The sequence below is a fragment of the Cyclopterus lumpus genome, chromosome 21 (genome assembly GCF_009769545.1).
Source record: "Cyclopterus lumpus isolate fCycLum1 chromosome 21, fCycLum1.pri, whole genome shotgun sequence".
Classification (NCBI taxonomy): domain Eukaryota; kingdom Metazoa; phylum Chordata; class Actinopteri; order Perciformes; family Cyclopteridae; genus Cyclopterus; species Cyclopterus lumpus.
In genome coordinates, this window is record NC_046986.1 from 15,031,028 (window position 1) to 15,054,573 (window position 23,546).

Here is a 23,546-nt window from a genome sequence, read left to right on the forward strand (position 1 = left end):
TGAGGCAAATTCGTAATTTGTGATATTGGGCTATATCAAATAAACTGAATTAAATGGTTCACCCCAGTCAGCCCACCCCTTCTTCAAAATAATGTGCGTCAGCGTGCGTCAAACCGAATACTCGCTTTTCATTGGTTACGCAGCCTGATTCAAGCCACCGCATTTACACACGTGACCCACTGCCATAGGACTGTAACGAGACTGCGCAATATGAGGAGTTAGTGTCACGGAGTGATAGTGAAACCGATATTAATGTCGGTCTTATTTTTTTGTGAATTCAAGGTACTTTATGAACCATAGTCAACCGTTTTTTTAGAAGTATCTGGGTTGGGAAGCCATGCGGCGAAGTAAAGCTGAAGTGGACCGTTACGTTTCCTCAGTGCAGAGTTCCTCTCCCTCACTCAAAGAGGTAAGTTGAGCTAGCTAACGCTAGCACGCGGCTGCCATCATGTCTGACCAGCGTGGGTCATCCAGCCGGTGTAAGGAAACAACCAGGAGAAGATAAACCCCAGTTGTACTTTTAACTAAGATGCTGTTTAATCCGCTAACTTCTGTGGTCGGTGTGACCGTTAACTGTTGGCTAGCAACAGCAACGTCAGCTAACCGCCGGCGTAGACCGGACCTCTCATTTAAACAGAAATCGCGCGGCATGGGGCAGCGCAGGCTAGCTAGCTATCACTCGCATAGCTCACCTTGGTTACGTTGCGCGTAAAGCTCGTAACGTATAATACGTTAACGTCTGGAACAATGTGGCTTAACCCGCCCACCCCACCCCACCCCTTCGTGTAGTTAGGTAACGCCGTACTAGACGTTAACGTTGCTCAGTTAACGTCAAGTTAGCGACTAGGTTAGCTAACGCTAGTTGTCAACAGAAGTTACTTGACTTGACTGAACGACGACACTTACCATGTGGTTTAGGTTATCTGACATTGTTGAAATCAGGGCATTGAATCCTACCAAACTACACCAATTACAAAGTGAAGTCCATTGATATGAATATTTAATTGTGGTCCTTCATGTACAAATAGCCAATGCTTATTAGCTTTGCAAAGGAAATTCCCGTTCCTAGCACCACAGCGTCTGAAGGAAATAATATTAAACTATTAAACCAGCAGCATTAGCTAGTCTTAGGAAAGCGGGCCAGTAGTAAATGGGGATAAGGCTATAACCACGATAACTGATATGATTATCACTTTTTACCATATCAGGACTGAGGGGTCATTTGTATCCATGACAATACCTCCCAATAAGACAAATAATGATGTCATCATGGTGCCTGTTGGCTAACATAGCAAGCAAGATAAATATGAATACAATTACTCAAAACATTGTTGGTTCATTGATGATCATCTTGAATGTTTTCTTTCCGTAGAAGCCAGTCAAAGGGTTTTTATTCGCCAAATTGTACTTTGAAGCAAAGGAATATGATCTGGCAAAAAGGTAAGGACACATGCTTCCCTGCTGTTGACTGAATGTATAATTGCTTCTCAAGAGGTCTCCATTTTATTGATGGAAATCTTGCATTTTTCATGTTCTTCCTAGACATGTATCGGAATATCTCAAAGTCCAGGAGAGGGATCCGAAAGCACACAAATTCCTTGGACAGCTCTACGAGAGAGAGGGAGACATCAACAAGGCAGTAGGATGCTACAAGGTAGGAAGAACATGTCACTGGTGGTATTAAATGCTCTGAATTTGATGTACTTAATTGCAGGGTTGGTGGTTCAAATACTGGCTCCTTCTGGCCACATGGTGGAAAAGTGTCATTGAGCAAGACAGTTAACTTAAAATTGCTCCATATGGCCATGCCAGACTGTATTGCGTGAGCGAATGAGAGGCGTTCAGGTTTAAAGTGCTATGCATCATGAACTTGCTCATTTACTGTCTCTCTTATATAATAGTGGTCAGATCAGGATGGGGATGCCCAGTAATTATGGCCAAGACTTAATTACGGTTTCCCTACACTTGAATCAACGACATTCATAAATAATATAAAACATTACATGTTCAATTGATTCATGAAGTTTCACCAATTCAGATGATATTTATTAATACAGGGGATGAGTTCATTTAACAAGCCACATGGTTAACGATGCTCCTCGATAACTAATGGACTGATTTTATCAAAGGTGGGCTGTATGAGTTACTTATCTACAGACACATAGAAAGCTAAGTGCACCCAGTTTGGAGAAACCGACAGGAGTATCAGTAAGGGAGCAAAGCAATGTAATGTTGTAGATGAGGGCAGAAGCCACCTAAAAGAAAGGTCCAGCGCAAGAAAAATCAGTGTCAGTCTGCATACTATGCTATATTTAGTATATTTTCCAAATGAGAACAGAACTGATGATATTAATATATATATATATATATATATATATATATATATATATATATATATATATATATTAATTATATATATATTAATTATAGCGCATCTCGTGCTGACACTTTTTTGTCTGTTTCTCCAAACTGGGGTCGTGCCAACAGTCATCTATAGATAATACACTGACTTTAGATAAGTACCTCATACAACCCCACTTCAAAACACCCAAACTATCCCATTAATGCCCCTAAATGCACCAGCAGTGAAACTTTTTTAGAGTCCTAGCCACACCTGCATTTGCGCGTTATAATAATATGACTGACTTTATAAAGTCTACTGTATCCATGCTTTGAAGGGGGACAAAGGTCCTAGTTAATGCTTACTGTAATGAAGTTTGATGAGTTAACAAAATTATCTGAATGGTCCTTAATAGATTTTCAGAGTCTCATTTCATTTGTATTTAGCCCCAAATAAAAAATGTACTTCACACAATGTAACCAACCCTCTTGCCTTAGACTGTCAATATATCATGTATATTCAATAACCTCCATAGACTTCTTTGTGGTGTAACACACACCTTTCTTTGTTTTTGGAGGAGTTTTGCCCTTTGAATAGTTTAGGCTTTTGTAAAAAACTGACGTGTGTGTGTGTGCGCTTGCAGCGGTCGGTGGACATGAACCCAGCCCAAAGGGATCTGGTGCTGAAGGTGGCTGAGTTACTAGTCAGTAAGCAGGAATGTGACAGCAGAGCAGAGTTTTGGGTGGAGAAAGCTGCCAAGCTGCTGCCAGGAAACCCTGCAGTCTTTAACCTGAAGGTGAGGTTCCTTTAATCCAATAAGACCTCCATCAATAAACTGCTGATGTCCTCTTATGCCATTCTTTTAACTATCACTTTATGCAGGAGCATCTGTTGAGTCGTCAGGGTCAGCCGGGTTGGAACCGGTTGTTTGACCTCCTCCAGGCCGAGCTGATGGCGAGGCCAGCTGACGCTCATGTGAACGTAAAGCTGGTGCAGCTGTTCTGTCAGGACGGGCGGCTAGATGAAGCCATTAAGCACTGCCTGGCTGCTGAGAAAAGGGGCATGCTGAGCCAGAGCCTGGACTGGTACACAGTGGTGGTGCGCACACTGCAGGTCAGCATGAAAGGGCAGTAGTGCACACTATATTTGACAAGTGTAAATATTTGGAAGCTTCTATAGTGTTCGTCTGTATTTCATCTCTTTAAATCTACTCTGTTTAATTTAAAAATAAAAAAATGAATGACCTTTTGTTGCAGGAGTATCTAGCTCAGCCCAGCGTCTCTGGTAATGAGAAGACGTGCCGGTGTCTTCAGCGAGAGCTGCTATTGGCCCACTGCAGCCTGCTAAGAATCACACTGTCTGAGAGCAGAATGCAGCCAAGCCGTGATGCGCTCACAGGGTAGGTCATGTTGAGGTCCTAGGGTGTTTGTACACATACAATCAAATCTAACCCAAAAGTCTGCTTCAGTCTCCTTTTCTGGATTAAAGAGCAATTTCCCCTAACCCAAAGTTTCATTATGTATTCATGTTGTATTTATACATCCTAGCATTTTTGTCCCAACCAAACACTCATTCTAGCAGCTACCGCCACACCAACTTCCGTTTTCAAATGTAACACTCTGAAGTTCAGCATAAATTAGATTCACAGCACTTATTTAAAAAGAAAATGTGTCACTTGTTGAAAATATGTCCTGTCATTCCCATCATTTCAGTCTTCCACAACAGTATTGAAAAATAACAGGAGTTGAAGCCTTCATTAAAACATAATGACTGGTGTGTTAACTGCATTCCAAATTAGTCAAAGCACACAAGGCCAAATTGTCACTTAAGTTACCATATGACTAGTTGCTGAGGAGCATTGAAGTTGCTGAGGAGCATTAAACATTTAAACTGACTCCGCAGCAGTGCTCGCTCCACATAAAACGCACTGGGACAACATAACATCACTTCTAGTAAACTTCACAGAATACAATGAGGGCAGAACAGTATCACTGATTAGTTTTAACCAAATATGTTCTAGTCTAACTCTGCTAAATACAATCTCTCAGCACGATAACATTCACTACTCAGCCTGTATATAACCGGTACCAACCACTTTACCTTTACTACACCTGTCGCTCCGTTCCTCTGCTCCATGTTTGTGTGGAGAGGCAAAGGAGTAATATGAGCAGAGGATATTAATTATGGTGTGACATTTGAGTGGTGTTGCATAGTAAATAAATTGCTTTATATAACTCTGTGTGTGTGTGTGTAGTTTTGACCAAGCTATGCAGACGCTGAGCAGCATTGCTGGCCGCCACACAGACGATCTTTTTGAGATCTTTGTGGAAATGAGAGGTCACCTCTACCTGCATGCTGCCACACTACTGTTGAAGCTGGCTCAGGATCACCAACATACCTGGAGGGCTGTCATTGACCTGGCTGCACTGTGCTACCTGCTGGCCTACCAGGTACTGACACACCAACCAGCCGATTGCCAGTCAGGAATGAAGCTAGCCTGCTACCAGAGTCGATAACAAATGCAATGTTTTGCTTAATGCTGATTCTCTTTTAGATAGTTAAGTTTAAAAGTCTTACAAAAATGATTATTTGGTAGGTTATTTAGTTCTTACTTTGCTTTTCTATAGATTTAACCATATGTTTTAAAGACATTAATGTGATGGATTTCCAGACCTTGTCAGACAAGAATCAGCTTCAATTAATTGTTACCAAAAGCAGATGTTAGAAACAATTGTGGGTTGTCCTATAATCAGTTTGTCGTTTATTTAAAAAAATACGTCTTTAAAGTCCTGCACCCTTTGCATCGCTACGAATATACTCGGCACCTATCAAAGCTGTGGCCTGAATATGAATATTAAAACCTGAACTTTAAAACACTTGACGGCTGCCTTGCAAGACAAGTTATGCAGTCTGTTCTTTAAATGTCTTCTTTTCTTTGAACATACTTTATTTTGGAGCCAAGGCCATACACCTTTTAAATACAGTTCATTTTGTTTGTCCTTTCCCTAGGTCCCGAGACCAAAGGCTAAAGTGATCAAAAGAGATCAGTCTGCCCCACAGCTTCTGGAGCTGCTGGCCAACGACCGACAGAGTCAAGCCGGTCACATGCTGCTGAATCTGAGCACTGATTCATCCACCTTGATCAGAGAGGTCTGTCCATGTATTCTAGTTCAGTTTAGTTAACGGTTATAGCCTTTCTAAGCGGGAAGGAACAGTACATTATGGAAGGGCAATGTATAAATTGATTGAAATTATTTAAGCTTGCCAGCGTAAAATAAAACTTGTGGAACTGAGATTGATACACTACAGGTGCATACCACTCAATCACAACCATAACATATGCACTATTGCTTTGTCTTAACAGTGTAACACATCATACAGACAACACTGATAAACTGATGTTTCTTTTTTTTTCCTTTCTGTAGGTGGTGGAGGCATTTGGGAACTCTAGTGGTCAGGAGTCTCTGTTTAAATTCCTCTTTGGACCACAGGCCTCCACTGGATCTTCCTTTATTGCCAATGATGACATTCATTCCATTAACACCGTGGCTCCAGAGCTTTCTCAACTCGTCAAATGGGACTCTGGTACAAAACCAATAATCTGACTGAGCACTTAAATAGCCTAAAGATTTCTTCAGTTTTGTTCAGATCATCTAAAACGACAGCACAGTACTGTTCCCTGCTATAAGACAGTAGTCTTACTACTCCTACTATACTGTATTGATTTCCAAAAACACTATACATTTTTCATTAATTGTTTACATTCGTGGCAGAAAGTTGCTCAAATTGCACCAAAAGTAGGGCTATGATGATGATGGATGTACAGGAACTGAAAAAGATGCCCAAAAAAACCATTTAAATGCCGATCCCACTGTTCTGGCTGCATGGAAAAAGTATCAAAACCCCTTTACCATGATATGTATTGCATCTTCAGATTCTTGCCAATACACAGCTCTACTCTGTACTACGCTGTAATGACTTTGATGCCTCCTCTATAGGCGCCATCCTGCTACATGCTGGCGACTTGCAGCATCTAAGCTGGTTGGGGCTACAGTGGACCCTGCTGGCCCAAAGACCAGTCCTGCGGGACTGGCTTCAGCAGCTTTTTCCAAGGCTTACTCTGGAAACCTCCAAACTGGACACCAACGCACCAGAGTCCGTCTGCCTGCTCGACCTGGAGGTAGGTGGATCCATGTGAGCTGAAGGTGAAGCTTTGCAGGAGAAGTTTACAGATTTGCTTCACTTCTGTATTCAGATAGTTTTTCGCTCTTATCCAATATTCAGCACTTCCCAAGAGAAAATGTAACGATACATTTGAAGGTGTGTAATCAGGGGAACATTTATTAATGCCACTGAAATATGCAACAATGTATACGGTGCATATTTACAATAGATTCGGTTGACAGAACTTTCAGGCGCACACGTAAATGTTTTAGTTCTCACTAATTAAAGCCACGGGTGAGCATCTTTTTTGGCGAGAATCGATAGTGTGTCTGGATGGTTGATGCACTTTTGCATTGCCCCTGGACCTGCTGCTTGTAGATATATTTAGACTGCTGGGCTGAAGTTTGCTTAGCTGTGTTACTCTTTGGCTGTGTGTAATGGGTTATAGTGGGGACAAGAAAGTGGTCTTTTTATCTTATACACTGAGGGCTTACTTACAAATCTCTTAAATGCATAACTATCGAAAGTGTATAAATGAATGTTATGACTAATGCCACTGAAACTGTATATTAATTGACCATTTCGACTAAAATGTAAACCTCTACGTCTCTTGTCTGGGTTACTCCATCCAGGTGTTTTTATGTGGTGTGGTGTTCTGCAGCCACTCTCAGCTCCAGGAGACGGCGAAGATAAGCAGCGGAGTGAATCCACAGCAACAGCAGCAGCTCTATGAGCCTCGCTGCCTCCCCCTTCCTCTCCTTCGCCTCTTGACCACCGACAAACAGAGGGAGTGGTGGGACGCCATCTACAGCCTCATTCACAAACGAACAGCGTGAGTAAAACTGAGGTTGAAAATCAAACCGTATGAACTCAACAGTTTCTATTAAAACCAGCATTCAACCTATTTGTGACAGTATCAGTGTTGAGGCACAAACATGACATTTTCACATGAGCGTGCAAGTCTGCCTGCATCACATCATTCCAAGAAGTGACACAATCGGAACAAAACAGAGCATCTGGTTGTTTTAGTTTCCAAAATGTGTGTCTTAGTGTTCACTGTTTTCTGCATGTCTCCTTGTAGTCCTGGCATGTCGGCCAAACTGCGGATGACTGTGCAACATGGACTGTGCACTCTGAGGGTTGGAGAGAAACATGGGCTCCAACCAGCACTGGTCATCCACTGGGCACAGTTTCTCAGCCAGACGGTACTCACTCAGCCACATTTCCACACACTGTTTCCACACTCTGCGAGTAGCCAGCTAGAGAAAAAAAAGGATGTGTTTACAATCTTTGGGTCTGGACCTTATGTGGGGTTGCTTGGCAAGCAGATTGAGTTGCATGATATTTATAATACTGATGTAGTTGCAATGTTGGAAATGTACTAAAAACACTAGTCTCTGTAGCATAATGCTTTGATGATTCAGGTTATTGAGTAATCTGCAACAGGATAAAAGCAGCATAAAGGCAAATCAGCAAATGATCGTTTAAAACTTTACTAATGTCAACTAATTGAAAGGAGGCCAGTTCAGTTGTGAGTGGCAGTCGTGCACTCACACAAAAAAATAATAAAAAAAGCATTTGGATAACTCGGCACCACACCACATAACTGCAGACACACATGCCGCTCCACCTGCTTCTTTCTGTCACTTTCCCTTCAGATGTTAAATCTGAATGCGATTTAAGATGCCCAGACAGGCACTTGTGCTGGTTCTCTGACTGTGTGTACCTTGGGTTTCATGGTAGAATCTGTAACGACTAAAGAAACTACCTGTGTCAAAAGTGCATGGAGTGTTTGTCTTACTTTTTTTTTCTTTTTTTTTGCTCATCAACCCAGGCGGATGGAGTGAACTCGTACTACGAACAGAAGGAGTACATTGGGCGCAGTGTCCACTACTGGAAAGTTGTACTTCCACTGTTGGAAAGGATCAAAAACAGACGCAGTATTCCAGAACCACTTGAGCCCCTCTTCATACATTTTCCCTCCAAAGATATTCAGGTAAATACCAGCAGGTTTTTCTTTTATTATATTACATTTTGGATACAAGTAGTATTATGTCAGCGCCCCTTGTGTCCACTCTCAATTCGTACGGCAGTATTGACTTCAGGGCTAAAGTTTATGTCTCTCGTCAACTCAAGAAATTCTCAGTCGATTAACACTCAAATTTATTGACTAATCAATTCCCTAAAATTGAGTTTCTCCTCAAAAGAATCACACAAAAGCACCACTTTACCCTGTTTCTTGACAGTAAGTCTATCGCCATGAAAAAAGCAAATAACAAATAAATTACTAATCAATTAAAGAAATCAAAATCGACGAAGGCCAATTAGTCCTTCAATCGGCTAAGAGGGAGCATTCCTCTAATGATGTTTGATCCTAATACATTGTTGTAAACTGGGTGTACAGTTGTTGTTTTTTGTTGCCATTTTTCAAGTGATTCTGTAGATGGAGTTTTTTTTTTTTTTTTTAGATCTTACAGTTTGGGATTTGACTCTCGCTGAGGCCGCTACAGCAAATATATGCATCGTTGATACTAATGGGTGTTTAGATCGCTCTGTTGTTTCAGGTTGGCTTACAGATTGTATCTCTGCATGTCCATGTTCCTTTTCAGATTTCTTCTGTGAAGGGCCATGAAGAGGAAGCCAAGATTGCAAATTCGGTTCTCCTTGACATTGAAGGCAAAACCGAGGATGCCATTGCTTCTTTGGAAACCATCAATAACATGTCATCCATCTGGCATTTGGCACAGGTATGTCATACGCTACTCCACAACATAACTGGGATAAGTTTATCTTTCACCATCTGAAATAAGTATTGACTGTCTCTGTTCAGTCATTGTTTTTTAGAAATGTGCACTAAAGAGGATTTTTGTTTCCAGATTCACGAACCAGTTTATTTCCTAATCTCATTCATGGCAGCTAGTTGTCCAACAGTTCCCTTTTTTTAAAGCAGGAATAGAGCATTGCCAATAATTATTAAAAACATTTTACTAACGAAATTCACACGGGTAAGCCAGCCAATATGTGATGTCTAATATGGATGATCGTGCTTCTGACACCTGTACATGCCTTTTGATATTTGTTTTCTACAATGTGCTGTGTTTCCTTGGCAGATCTACCAGCGGCTTTCAGAGGAGGCCAGCAATGGAGTTGAGGAGACCCAAGACAGGTGCATCACTTTTCTGAGAAAGTTCAGGACCTACCTGTCTAAGATCTACTATGCTAATGCAGATGACATTGAGAAGGTAAGTCCCATTCACTTTTACTTGTTAATGTGAACAAAACTCTGCAGCTGTCTAACCACTTATCACACCTGTTTCCTAGCTGCCTGTCTCCATGGAGGAAGTTGTGGACCTCCTGAGTGATGTGAACCAGCAGCTGGGTGAGAGTGTGGAGGCTATGGATGAAGAGGAGGAAAAGAAGGGTCGAAGAGGACCTGCCCACTCCAGCCCTGCCCAGCCCCTAGAATCCTCTTCCATTGTATCCCACATAAAGTTTTCCTCTCCCTCTCCTAACAAAAGCAGCATCATCTCTCCTTCCAAAAGACACCTGGTAGGTGCAGGCTACTGATGCTTAGAGATTTCTTCATAACATCTGTATATAAAGTGTTTTCTGGTATTCATCACAGAGATATCAATCTACAACACAAATGAGTGACTTTTAATTTATTTCCCCTGTCATTCAGATTGCTCCTAAGACACCACCTCATTGGGTGGAGGACCAGAAAAGTATCCTCCAGATGCTTTGCCAGCAAGTCGAAGCCCTCAAGGTCAGGATAAGAGATTAAACATCTACTTTTTTTGAAATTATAGCATGAAATGAAAATGGAGCCAATCTGACTCCCATGGGATAAATTGTCTTTAGAAAAAGTCGTAAATTACAAATATGGGTCTCTAATTAAGGCCTAGTTCTAACTGTAGTTAAGGTGCATATACATCCTGCTAACTATTCTTAGTTAGTCTACGATATTTAACATAGAAATAACTTTATGATGTGTATATTCTAATTATTCCACTTCTAGTGTGATGAGGTCCCTTTTCATTAAGCTCCATGTTTTTCAGAACGAGGTTCATGATCTGAGACACAACTCTTCAGGGAACGCAAGCTCCCCTCATCACAAGATGTGTGGGGAGAGCTATGGGGCCGAGGGCCTACATGAGCCCTTTACCCCAGTCCAGCCCTACCATGGCGCCCCTCTAACAGGTCAGCACACTTTATAGAGCCAAAGCATGAATACATGTATAGTGCTATATTTTATAGAAATCGTCTTTTTCATAAGTGTGTGTGTGTGTGTGTGTGTGTGTGTGTGTGTGTGTGTGTGTGTGTGTGTGTGTGTGTGTGTCTATATATAGATATAAATATAAATATATATATATATATATATATCTTCTTTTTTCCAAGTTGCCACCACAGCCCCCTCGGCCTACTACAACCAGTCTCCAGCTTATAACTCTCAGTATCTCCTGCGCACGGCAGCAAATGTCACCCCCACTAAGGTAATTATCTCTGTTTTGACACTGTTTGATAAACTCGTTCAGAGTATATTGAATGACGTTTGATAAAAAAAAAAATGTCATTCTCTTCACACAGGGCCCAATGTACAATATGAACCGTATGCCACCTCAGCAGCATATGTATGCCTACCAGCAGCCCACTCAAACTCCTCCATTGCAGACAGCCCCAGCCTGCATTTACCCTCCTCAAGAACAGGTCTTTGGAGCCCCTCTTCGGTTTGAATCACCAGCCACAAGCCTTCTTTCACCATTTAGTGAAGATTATTATGGGCAGAGTGTACCCCAACAAACCACCAACCCTCCCCTGCCTGAACCTGGCTACTTTACCAAGCCATCTGTAGTCCCTGTTCAGCCACCTAAGGGCATAGAGGGGAAGCCTATGGACTTTGGGAGGCTCTCCTTCAGCCAGCAGGCACCTGCTGAAGTCCCTAAAGTGCCCAGTTTTGGATCAGGGGCAGTTGCCCACTCAACACCTTCAGCGGCTTTTAAGTTCAACTCCAACTTTAAATCCAACGATGGAGATTTCACTTTCCCAGCTTCCCAGGCCAAGCACAGTGAAAGTCTGCTTGGTCTTCTCACATCAGACTTTCCCTCTAAAATAGATACTGTCCCAGTGAAGCCTTCGGCCCAGGAGCAACCCTCCAGCCAAACAGGCATCTTCACCTTTGGAAATAGAAATGCTCCTCCCTTCTCTTTTGCTGATTCTGCGCAGAGCACATGTACTGGAAGTCATTTTGGAAAGGTGGAGCAGCCATTTACATTTGGAGATGTTGCCAAGCCAGTGTTTGGGGTTGCTGCAGAGGAAGAAAGAGCAGCAGAGAGTGACAATGACAGCACTCATGTTGAGGAGGATGAAGATGGTCCTCACTTTGAGCCCATTGTGCCTCTTCCTGATAAAGTAGATGTGAAAACGGGTGAAGAGGAGGAGGAGGAAATGTTTTGCAACAGGGCAAAGCTGTATCGATTTGACACAGACACAAAGGAGTGGAAGGAGCGTGGCATCGGCAATGTTAAAATCCTAAAACACAGTGCCAGAGGGAAGGTCCGCCTCTTAATGAGGAGGGAACAGGTCCTTAAGATCTGTGCAAACCACTACATTAATGCCGATATGCTACTGAAACCAAATGCTGGCTCTGACAAATCCTGGGTCTGGAATGCCATTGATTATGCCGATGAAGAACCTAAGCCTGAACAGCTGGCCATCCGCTTCAAAACAGCAGATGAGGCGTCACTTTTTAAAGCTAAGTTTGAGGAAGCCCTGACAATTGTTCTCAAATCTGCAAAAAAGCATGATCAACAAGAGAAAAGAGAGGAAAACTTGAAAGGTTCTGAATCACTGGCAGCCCACTTTGCCCTTAAAGATGGGGAATGGGACTGCACTGTGTGCTGTGTAAGAAATAAACCCACAGATATGCAGTGTGCCGCTTGTCAAAGTGCCAATCCCAATTCTTCATCCAAGCCAGACATTCAGACTGGCGGTGAAGCCAAAGCCAGTCCCTTCACTTTCAAATTTGGGACAGATGCATCAAAACCCAGTAGTTCCGGCTCTACTGGATTTGGAGCTTTTGGAGCAGCTTTTGGAGCAGCTTTACCCTCCTCATTTTCATTTGGCACCAGCACCTTAAAACCTGCTGACACAGTAACTAGTGCATTTGGTTCTGGTTTTGGGTCTCAGTTTGGCAAGAAGCAGGGTCAATGGAAGTGTGATGTGTGTGAAGTAAGAAATGAGGCCTCTGCTGACAATTGTGTCGCCTGTAATACCCCCAACCCTGATTCTTGTAAGGCTCTTAAAGCTTCACCTAAAACAACTTCGACAGCACAAAGGGCCCCAACTGCAGATGCACCATCTATATCGGCTGTTGGCTTTGGATTTGGTGCCCAGTTTGGCAAGAAGCAAGGGCAGTGGGACTGTATTGTTTGCGAAGTAAGAAATGAAGTCACTGTTGACAATTGTGTCGCCTGTAATACCCCCAACCCTGATTCTTGTAAGGCTCTTAAAGCGTCACCTAAAACAACTTTGGCAGCACAAAGGGCCCCAACTGCAGATGCACCATCTATATCGACTGTTGGCTTTGGATTTGGTGCCCAGTTTGGCAAGAAGCAAGGGCAGTGGGACTGTATTGTTTGCGAAGTAAGAAATGAAGTCACTGTTGACAATTGTGTCGCCTGTAATACCCCCAACCCTGATTCTAAATCAACAGAGAGGGTTCCAGTAGCATCAAAACTGCCATTAGTGTCAGGATTTGGGTCTGATTTGGCAATGAAGGATGGGCAGTGGGACTGCAATACTTGCCTGGTCAGAAATGATGCATCAGCTTCAGAATGTGTTTCCTGTCGTTCCCCAAATCCCAATCCCTCTTTAGCAGCCATTTTTGCCATGAAGGATGGGGAATGGGAGTGTGATGCTTGTCTGGTGAGAAACAATGCCCCTGCCTATAAGTGTGTGGCCTGTCAAACACCAAATCCCAATGCTAAAAGCACAACCAGCACGGCTCCTTCGGCCTCCAAATTCAGCTTTACATTTAGCAGCAACGATTCATCAGGTCAGCCTGCTGGGACTGGATTTACAATGCCTTTTGAAACTGGCAGCACTTTTCAGTTTGGTCAAAGGAAAGAGAAAAGCTCAGCTGCTTCTTTTAAGTTTGATGTTCCTCCTTCTGGATCTAATACCACAAGTTCCTCAGGCTTCTCTTTCTCATTGCCCGTTGCAGCTGGTGGCTTCAAGTTTGGCATTCAGGACTCTGCACAAGAAACTCCCTCTACTGATGATCAAATGCCTCCATCAGGGTCAGCCTCCAGTTTTCTGAAAAGCATCGCTGACAAACACAAGGAGCAAGAAAATGTGTCTACTCCCTTGGTGGACCAAACAGAGCAAGATCAAAATCCATTAATTTCTGGAAAAACCAAACCGTTCAGTTTTGCCAACTTGGCAGAGTCCTCTGAAGGAGACTTTCAGTTTGGCCAGGACGACCCCAATGCTAAAGGTTTCTCTGGGGCTGGTAAGCAGATGTTCTCAATCCTCACCAAGACTGATGCCAGAAATGAGCTTGAAGACAACGACATGTATAAAACAGAGGAAAATGACGACATCCAGTTTGAACCAGTGGTCCAGATGCCTGATAGGGTGGACCTGGTGACGGGAGAGGAGGATGAACAGGTTCTCTATTCTCAGCGTCTCAAACTATTCAGATTTGACACAAGTCAGTGGAAAGAGAGGGGTGTAGGAATCCTTAAATTTCTGAAAAACAACTCTAATGGCAGGCTAAGGGTTCTGATGAGAAGAGAGCAAATTCTGAAGGTGTGCGCCAATCACTGGATCACCACCACCATGAATCTTAAGCCCCTGGCAGGCTCAGACAAAGCATGGATTTGGATGGCCAATGACTTCTCTGATGGGGATGCTAAACTTGAACAGTTGGCTGCCAAGTTTAAAACCCCAGAGCTTGCTGAGGAGTTTAAAGAGAAGTTTGAAGAGTGTCAGAAACTTCTCTTGGACATTCCCCTACAAACGCCTCACAAGCTTGTTGACTCGGGCAGAACAGCACGCCTCATTCAGAAAGCAGAGGAAATGAAGTCTGGTTTAAAAGACCTGAAATCATTTTTGACAGATGACAAAACAAAAATCAAAGATGACAAACAGGGGGACATTACAACATCCAGCAATGTTTCAAACCTTGTAATCAAGCCTCACGGTGAAACCACCGGCCCCACCTTAGAGTGGGATAACTATGACCTAAGAGAAGAGGCCTTGGATGATACTGCTGACTCATCAGTCTATGCCACTCCTCTTGCCAGCAGTCCCCTGAGAAAGAACCTTTTCCGCTTTGGAGAAGCCACGGGGGGATTTAACTTCAGCTTCCAACCCGGCATCAGCCCCTCCAAGTCTCCTGCTAAACTTAACCAGAGCAGAGCCTCAGTAGGTACTGATGACGAGCAGGATGTAACCCAGGATGAGGAGAGGGATGGCCAGTACTTTGAACCTGTGGTCCCGTTGCCTGATCTGGTGGAGATTTCTACAGGGGAGGAAAATGAACAGGTGGTCTTCAGTCACAGGGCCAAACTGTATCGCTACAACAAGGACCTGGGTCAGTGGAAGGAGAGGGGTATCGGAGACCTCAAGGTCTTGCAGAATTTTGACACCAAACAAGTGAGGTTAATAATGAGGAGAGACCAGGTGCTGAAGATCTGTGCCAACCACAGGATCACAGCAGCCATGAAGCTGGAACCTATGAAGGGAGCTGAGAAGGCCTGGGTCTGGAGTGCCTTGGACTTTGCTGAAGTAGGAGAGGGAAGTATTGAGCAATTGGCTGTGAGATTTAAGCTGCAGGACACTGCAAACGCCTTCAAACAGGTATTTGAAGAGGCCAAGGTTGCCCAAGAACAACAGGAACTCATGACTCAGGTGACATCCAGGGTTGCCTCACCTCAAGACAGTGGACCTCCAGAATCTGCACAGGCTGCTAGACCTGTGTGCGGGAAGGCAGCCATCGCTGTGCTGGAGGAGACCACAAAGGAACGTACAGCGCTTCCCCCTGATGGTGAGCCAAGTGCAGCTGGGTCTCCAAGTCCAGTCAACCCCTCAAGGACAGTGGTGTGTCCCCCTAAGTTCGTCTTTGGCACTCATAGCCTTCAGAAGTTCTTTGGCTCCCCTAACTTTCACTCCGAGACTGAGGAATCAGCATCGGGTTCTAAAGCCAAAGATTCTGGATGTCCTGGCAAGGCTTCACCTGCATTCAAAATCCCAGAGAAAGGTAAAAAAAAAATCTCTCTGCGATATTTGTCTGTTTTTGTTTTTGAGAGAGCATAACAATTGTTTTTGTTCATTTGAGTTTTACTCCATTGTCTTGTTTCATCTGCATCTCATTGCTCCCGCGCGATCTTGACCCAGCCAAGACCCTTCGCCAAATTTTCTAGAACCGAAATTGTATTCCTGATTTCTCATTACCTCCCCATGTAGCTACTTAATATACTTTGTTTCAATATATTGTTGTTTCATTATATGAAGATATTTTGTACTTCTTAGTAAAACTGTAGAAAATGATCTATTTTCATTTGAACACTTTTGGCTGTGTTTTATGGTTATGATACCAGCCTCACAATTAGTTTTTCTTCGCCCAACAACCCATCATCCTGTAGGGCTGGATTTTAGGCTTTTCAAAGATAACCCAATGGCTTTTTGGACCAGCACATCAACAACCCAATTTGAACCCCCAGGTACTCTAATCACTGCAGTGTGTGTTAACACTTCTCAGCTGTCACCTGGCTGGCCCTTATCACTAGACAGAAATAACCTGGATGCACGGAGTGGAAAAAACATTCATGCTAATGTGTTGCATGTCCAGTGTGAGGTGTAGTTTTAATTCATATTTAATAATTTTTTTTGTAATTATAACAATACTCGAGTAGTACCTATGTCACAAGAGGGAGTATATCTGCAAGTTCATCAGGGTCATGTGCAGTTACAAAATTCATGAAAATAAATTGGAACGTACGGTTTGTTTTTCACAAAATCCTGTTTGTAGACTTATATTTTTATTTATTTTTTAATGCAAGCTGTTGATCTCTCCCACCTTCCAAAGTGCAAATGTCCAGTCTCTCATTTAGTGAATCAATAGGCCGACTCAAACTTTTTGCATAGCAACAGGAGACATCAGTGAATGTCTTTTGTAAGGTGAGCTGAGAAGATTCCTCGGAGAGGAATGAGCTGTGCAAATGTCTTGCACGCCATTTTTAGTGCAGGATGTAGAGCACCAGCATGAAATGCAGTTCCCAGTTTAGTCTGGCTTCTGTCAGTCATGTGCAGCTCAGCAAAGGCTAATTAGAGCTCAGGTATTTAATGCTACTATGTGTCCTACAGCAAGTCTCTCAAATTCAATAAGAAAATAAATAGACATATGCAGAAATGTTCTTTAGTAAAACTTGTCTTTCTTTTGTAAATCAAACGCATGCTATTCATCGTTTCATTGCTGTGCATGATTTTTTGTGTGCGTGTGGAACTAACTTCTGATTTATAAAGCAGTTAAATCCCTTCGTCTCTTCTAAGCAGTTCTTCCTCACCATGTTGGTCTGCTTCTATTGTATCTGTCCGTCATAGGGCCACCTCAGGCAGCAGGAGGCAGTGCCGGGTCGGATGAGGACTCTGACGTGGAAGTCGTGTATGTCATGGAACCCACAGCTGAACAGGCGGCTTTAGCCAAGGAACTCATGCTGCCTCTCACCTTCTTCTGCTACCAGAATGAACCAGGCTACACCAGCGACGATCAAACTGATGGTGAGACCAAAAGTTAGGAAACGAGTATAAAAAGTGTGTTAAAGTGAACATGATAAATACAAAGACTTTCATTAAACTTACATTTTTTTATTGTTGCTTCATTTTTCAAATGTTTTATTTTTTTGATCTTATTTTTTTGAATACTTTATCTTCAGCTCATTTCAAGTTTGACTTCTTAGAGGGGGGTGGGGGGCTCTGCAGCTTTTATCACCTTGCTGTTTTATTGACGTGGGCACATATTGTTTGCTGCCTGCAGGATTACTGAGTGTACATTCCACATAATCATCCTGACATTTGAATAAGATAAATATTTGTAAATACAAGATTCTACTCAAAAATGCAAATATTTGTATGAGTAACAGAAATAATTCAAATTATCAGTATTACTTTCTTATATTCCACTTTGGAGTTTGTTTCTGTCTCTTGCCATCTCTCCAAATGTGTAAATGTCTGTAAATCTGTCTGTCATGGAGCTGAAGATCTGAATGCTTCAATTAGAGAAAGCAAACGAAAACCCGTCTTAAAGTCTTGCTCAAACATCTGTGGGATTGAACTGGGAATTGTGGAATCAACATCTTACTTTATAGCAACAACATAATTTAAAGAGATTTCTTTTATTTCAGATGAGGACTTTGAGTCCGCAGTAAACGCCTTGAATGGAAAGCTCTACCTTGATCCTCCTGTGAAAAAGGCTGCAGCATGTGGTGATGGTATGTATGTCGTTTTCTGTCACACACTATTTGATCCTATTACTCAATTATCCTATATAATTTGTCAAATGTCACGTTGATTCGATTAATTTCACAGATATTGTCAGGGCTGTGATGGACGAATAATCTTTTCAAACCACTATTCACTTCATGGCAAAGTTTGTGGACAGTCAGAGGTAACACTAACCTCGCCTGCCACTCATTCTTGAGCCCTAAACTTGTGTGTCCTGCATACAGAGCCAGACTGCCAGGTGGTGTGGGAAAAGAAGGCGACACCAGAGGAGGAGGAGAAGGCCAAAATCCTCCAGCTTCCACCCACCTTCTTCTGCGGCCTGAGCACCACAGACAGCGACCCAGACCACGACAAACCCGAAGACTTTGAGACAGAAGTTCGCAAGGCGCAGCAAGACCTGGTAACTTACACAACCCTTAGAAAGGGAACTGGCGTTATGCACATAACAATGCAAATCAAAGAAGCATCAAAATACAATAGCTTACAGTGTAAGCAATTATGCATTATAAGATTATCTAGTGTTAACTTTTGGCGAATTTAGAAGAACTCTAGAGACGGAAATATAATGCAGTTTAATAAACACCTAAATTTCCCCACTGAGGGACTAATAAAGGATTATCTTATCTTATCTTAAATGTGTATCTTTGATGGGTTTTTTTCCGACCAGTCTGAAAGATGTTACCAAAACAAAATAGCCCTAATTCTCAAAATGCCTTGTTTGTCTCGCCATAACCAGTTAGTTTTATTTGTAAATGTAGCATCAAGAGAGAATCTGTATGATTGTAGTTTTAATTTGTAAATTGTTTCAGGGTGCCCAGTTAAACAGAGCTGAAAAGGCCTCCGGCAGCCCTTCTGTAGCTTCAGAAGAACCAACAGCTGGTCCGTCATCCAGCAGCACAGAAGCTGCAGCTAGCTGCCCACACGCTGCAGCCGGCAGCGCAGAAGCTTCAGATGCTGCAGCCGGCGGCGCAGACACATTGGACGCTGCAGCCGGCGGCGCAGACACTTCGGACGCTGCAGCCGGCGGCGCAGACACATTGGACGCTGCAGCCGGCGGCGCAGACACTTCGGATGCTGCAGACGCTTCGGACGCTGCAGACGCTTCGGACGCTGCAGACGCTTCGGACGCTGCAGACGCTTCGGACGCTGCAGACGCTTCGGACACTGCAGCCGGCAGCGCAGAAGCTTCAGGCACCACGACTACACCGAAGCAGCAGACCTCAGACCAGCCAACCGAGGCTCGGAGTGAAGCTCCTGGCAGCAGCTCTCCCATTGACTTGTCAACTAAGAAGAGCCCAGAACCAGAGTCCAACACTGGGACTTCAATTACAGCTGGTGAAGGTATAGAGCACTTGGTGTTCATTAATACACATGTTTGACTGTTTTTGGGTGAGCACTTGTACACTAAATGTGTGACAACCACCCGCACAAGACGATAATTACTGATAGTATGTCTCCTTGTTGCATATATGTAGTCATTGATTTACTGCTATCCTTAGTAGTTTGGTTTGAACGCTGGAATAATATGGAAACGTAGCACAAAGGTCTGGGAAACAGATGGACGTATTATGTCTTTTTATTAATTTAATAATTTAATAAAGACACATTTAGCTGATTATACTTATATACCAATACTTTTACTCAAGTAAGATTTTGAATGTGTCTATTATTTGATGTTTTTGTGTCGAACACCTGCTGGAATCCTGCATACAAAAAAGGAATCAAAGAAACTGCTTTCAATTCAGTATTTCATGACACATTTTTTGCTCCCACCACAGACTCCTTAGATCCCAACTTTGGTTTCAAGTCACTCGGAGGCTCCTCTTTCGCTGATTTGGCCCAAAACACAGATGCATTTGCATTTGGAAGTCAAGGTTTGCTTCGTCATTGACATTTTCTTAAGATGTTCTTTTGACAACTGACTATGATGATACACATCTCAACAAAATTATATTTCATCACATATTTATTTCTTCTCTTTTTTTGAAGACTCCAGTTTCTCATGGGCAAATGCTGGAGCAATAATATTTGGGGGCGCACCGAAAACCGGCGGTGAGCAGGGCTGTGATGAAGAGGACGCGTCTAATAGTGGGGACATTCACTTTGAGCCGATTGTGTCACTACCAGAGGTACCTTTTTTTTTTTTTTTTTTTTTTTTTTTTTTAAATGCAGAACTGGGGGGGGGGGTTGTATTAAGTTTAGTGAATGATGTACATCTTTGTGTATTGGTCTGTCTCAGGTGGAGACGAAATCTGGAGAAGAGGATGAGGAAATTCTGTTCAAGGAGCGTGCCAAGCTGTACCGATGGGACCGAGACCTCGGCCAGTGGAAGGAGCGCGGCGTCGGTGACCTCAAGATCCTCTTCCACCCAACCAAACATTTCTACCGAGTCCTGATGAGACGAGAGCAGGTGCTGAGGGTTTGTGCCAACCACACGATCACACAGGCGATAGAACTCAAACCTATGAACGCCTCGGCTAACGCACTGCTCTGGACGGCCACCGACTACTCAGGTACACAGGAGTGTTGATGCAAAGTCGTGTGTGTGCTGCAATTGTCTGTTCTTAGTTTCTTTAGTCTGATGTTAATTAGCTGACTTTTGTAGTGGCATCCAGTGACTGCACACTTCTATAGATTTACATTGATAACCTGCCATTTTAATTACCTTCATGACCTTCCCACACAAACTGGAAAACAGTTGACCAATTTACCAATCATTGAAAACGTGTGGAAAATTATAGAAAGCTGTTGTGTCTGGGTAAAGTATTTTAACACTCCTCTTTTCCTGTAGCTTAGAAATAACTAGTAGGCTATCCAGTAGAGCACCTCAAAATGCATACCATTGCCAACTGAAAGGGCTAAGTTATGTTCAGGATCATAGCATTCAAATGGAAGTTTATGGACGAGAGTATTTTGAAGATGCTGCTCTCTGGTACACACACCGTGAACACACCACCCAAGTTACGTTAAATGGTTGCACATGCTGGTTCCATAATGTTGCTTTCTTGACGACTTGTTTTCAGCAGTTGAATCACGTTAAATGTGTTACTTGGCTTGGTTGGTTCAGTTGCTGAAGTCAACGTGTGATTTACACGATCTCATAGATAAGTTACAGCGATCAGACTCGCAGAGAGGAACATATTGGTGTGGGGCGCATCCCTGTGTGTCACACCAGCTCATCACTGAAAATGTCCTGAAAAAGGATCTCCAGAAAAGAGTGGGAAAACTGTATGTGTATTGATGCTTAGTAGCTGTCCTCTTGCTGACGGTCTCTTGTCTTTTTCTCTGTTTTTCAAGAGGGCGACGGCGTAGTGGAGCAGCTGGCGGCCAAGTTCAAAACTCCTGAAATAACAGAATCCTTCAAGAAGACCTTCTGTGAGTGTCAGAGCCGCACCGGCCAAACTGAAGGCGATGAGTCGTGCATCTCCTTACCACAGATGTCCAGAGTCCAAGAGCACTCCAGAGACACTAACCCCCTGGTGTTCCTCGAAGTGGTGGCCGATGGCCAACCGCTGGGCACGATCACCGTAGAGCTGTTCTCCCATATTGTCCCAAAAACGGCAGAGAACTTCAGGGCTCTCTGTACCGGAGAGAAGGGCTTCGGGCTTCGGGGCTCCATCTTCCACAGAATCATACCGGCCTACATGTGTCAGGTGAGGAGATCGTATGATAATTAAGATGTGACACTTGTGCACTGCTACATTTCTTGATAGCTGTGATGTGGAATTTGCTAAGTGATGACAAATCGCTCTCTCTTGCGCTCTACTCTCTCTCTCGTTGTATTTTTTTGTAGTTGTAACACTGATATTTGGGACTACAATACTTAATCTTTACTTGGCGACACAAATTTCAGCAGACACATTTTTCTTTTCTTTTTTAGACAAATGTGATTTGCTAGTTTGGGCCGCTGTTTCACATATACCCTATCATGTAACAGCATTTAACATGGTTATCATATGTGGTGTGAGATTGTAGGATTTCCACCTGGTAAGCGTGTATCCTAGTTCTATTTCAGAAATACAATCTGCTATGGTTTGCTACGTGGCACTTGACAGCCCGGATTGCAGCGACCGCTCTGGTTCTGTGCTTGGTTAAGTTGAGTGCACAAGCTTTCAGCACTTGGGCTGTCACTTTTTTTAAGACAATGGTTGAACAAATCCATTGTAAAATGTTTTCATTTAAACATAATGCACATTAGCAAACTGCATTATTCTTGTCCATGATTGTTCAATCTATAGTGTTGAATCCTCACATTTGCTCAGTTCGGTGTTGGTAGAGAGAACACTAGTCGTGATTGGGCAAAAAACAACAACATAATGATGATTTTTTTTGTATAAAGCAGATTTCAGTGTATTATTACTAACCCGTTCCCCATTGGTCCTTTTTTAGGGTGGTGACATCACCAACAGCAACGGCACGGGAGGAAAGTCCATCTACGGCAGCAAGTTTGAGGATGAGAACTTTGATGTTCGGCACACAGGCCCGGGCATTCTGTCAATGGCCAATTGTGGGCGTGACACCAACAACTCCCAATTCTTCATCACCCTGAAGAAAGCCGAGCACCTGGACTTCAAACATGTGGTTTTTGGCTGGGTTCGGGACGGCATGGATGTTGTGCAACAGATGGGAGAGCTAGGCACAAAAGGAGGCAAGCCCACAAAGAAATTTGTCATCAGCGAATGTGGACAGCTGTAGCGTTTTAAATGTTACGCTCAAGATTTACAGCTTTGATTTGAATGTGAAGTTAAAGTAAAAGTACTTTGGATAATGACGCATTTCCTGTGCAGCGCTAACCATCCTGCCAAACCGGAATTCATTGTCATTCTGCATCTGAGAATTAAACACTGATTACAGGACTACCCTTCAAGATCTTTCATTTTAGAAACTTGGCTCCAATAGCCTGGAAAAAATATATATATATTTTGCTATCCTATTACACAATCACAGTTGGGGAAACAAGGTGTTGGATGTGGGTTGAGCCTTCGGAGCAAATATGGTCTTTTGCTCTGCTGCACATTCTGTCAATAAATTCTCATTTGTCTATTTTGTGTGTATAATTGTACATGGGCTACTTTTTTTAATGTTTTTGTTTTTGTTCTTGCATGTGCTCAATTTATGTGCTGGTCCTCGTCATAAGCTCCTTTGGTAATGTTTCCCTTTTTGAGGAAGTCTTAACTATAATGAAAAGTGAGGTTGTTATTAAATGCACCTCTTGGTTTGTAACTGTACTTTTTACTGTTGGTCTCTCCCAGTGATTATTCTTTTGTGTAAGTGACTTTCACAATGTGCAGATAAACTTGAGTTGCCCTGTATGATGCTCGATGACCACATTACATCTGGTTTGGTTTTTACAAAGGCAATCCATCATAGTTTAAGATGATCAAAGTTTAAATAATTTGCTGAGAAATAAAGTTGCTTTACGTAATGAATGGCTGGCTAAAATATTTACTCATGTTTGTCCAACTACATACAGGATACATGCGTGGGCACTGTTCTCATACAGGTGCTCTCAACACCGGCTTTAGTGTTTGTTTAC

General features: G+C 42.9%; 1 protein-coding gene across 4 annotated transcripts; it reads left to right on the forward strand.

Annotated features, from left to right (window-relative positions):
- The first annotated feature begins 177 nt into the window (after positions 1–177).
- ranbp2 (RAN binding protein 2) lies at positions 178–23,439 on the forward strand. Of its 4 annotated transcripts, none has more exons than XM_034562350.1 (30): positions 178–409; positions 1,373–1,440; positions 1,543–1,654; positions 2,985–3,137; positions 3,224–3,454; positions 3,598–3,740; positions 4,596–4,791; positions 5,351–5,491; positions 5,767–5,926; positions 6,340–6,521; positions 7,138–7,337; positions 7,587–7,710; positions 8,340–8,501; positions 9,115–9,252; positions 9,616–9,747; positions 9,827–10,054; positions 10,188–10,271; positions 10,564–10,705; positions 10,904–10,998; positions 11,093–15,767; positions 17,111–17,287; positions 17,911–17,997; positions 18,235–18,410; positions 18,820–19,083; positions 19,120–19,351; positions 19,789–19,884; positions 20,000–20,139; positions 20,250–20,523; positions 21,308–21,663; positions 22,400–23,439. In XM_034562350.1, the coding sequence occupies exons 1-30, from the start codon at positions 338–340 to the stop codon at positions 22,703–22,705; spliced, it is 9,546 nt and encodes a 3,181-aa protein (XP_034418241.1). In that variant the 5' UTR covers positions 178–337; the 3' UTR covers positions 22,706–23,439. The 4 variants fall into 4 exon arrangements, with proteins under 4 accessions (XP_034418241.1, XP_034418242.1, XP_034418240.1 ...); XM_034562351.1 differs by having other exon boundaries at positions 18,820–19,075; positions 19,166–19,351; XM_034562352.1 differs by adding an exon at positions 16,153–16,230 and having other exon boundaries at positions 206–409; positions 18,820–19,351.
- Positions 23,440–23,546: the final 107 nt, after the last annotated feature.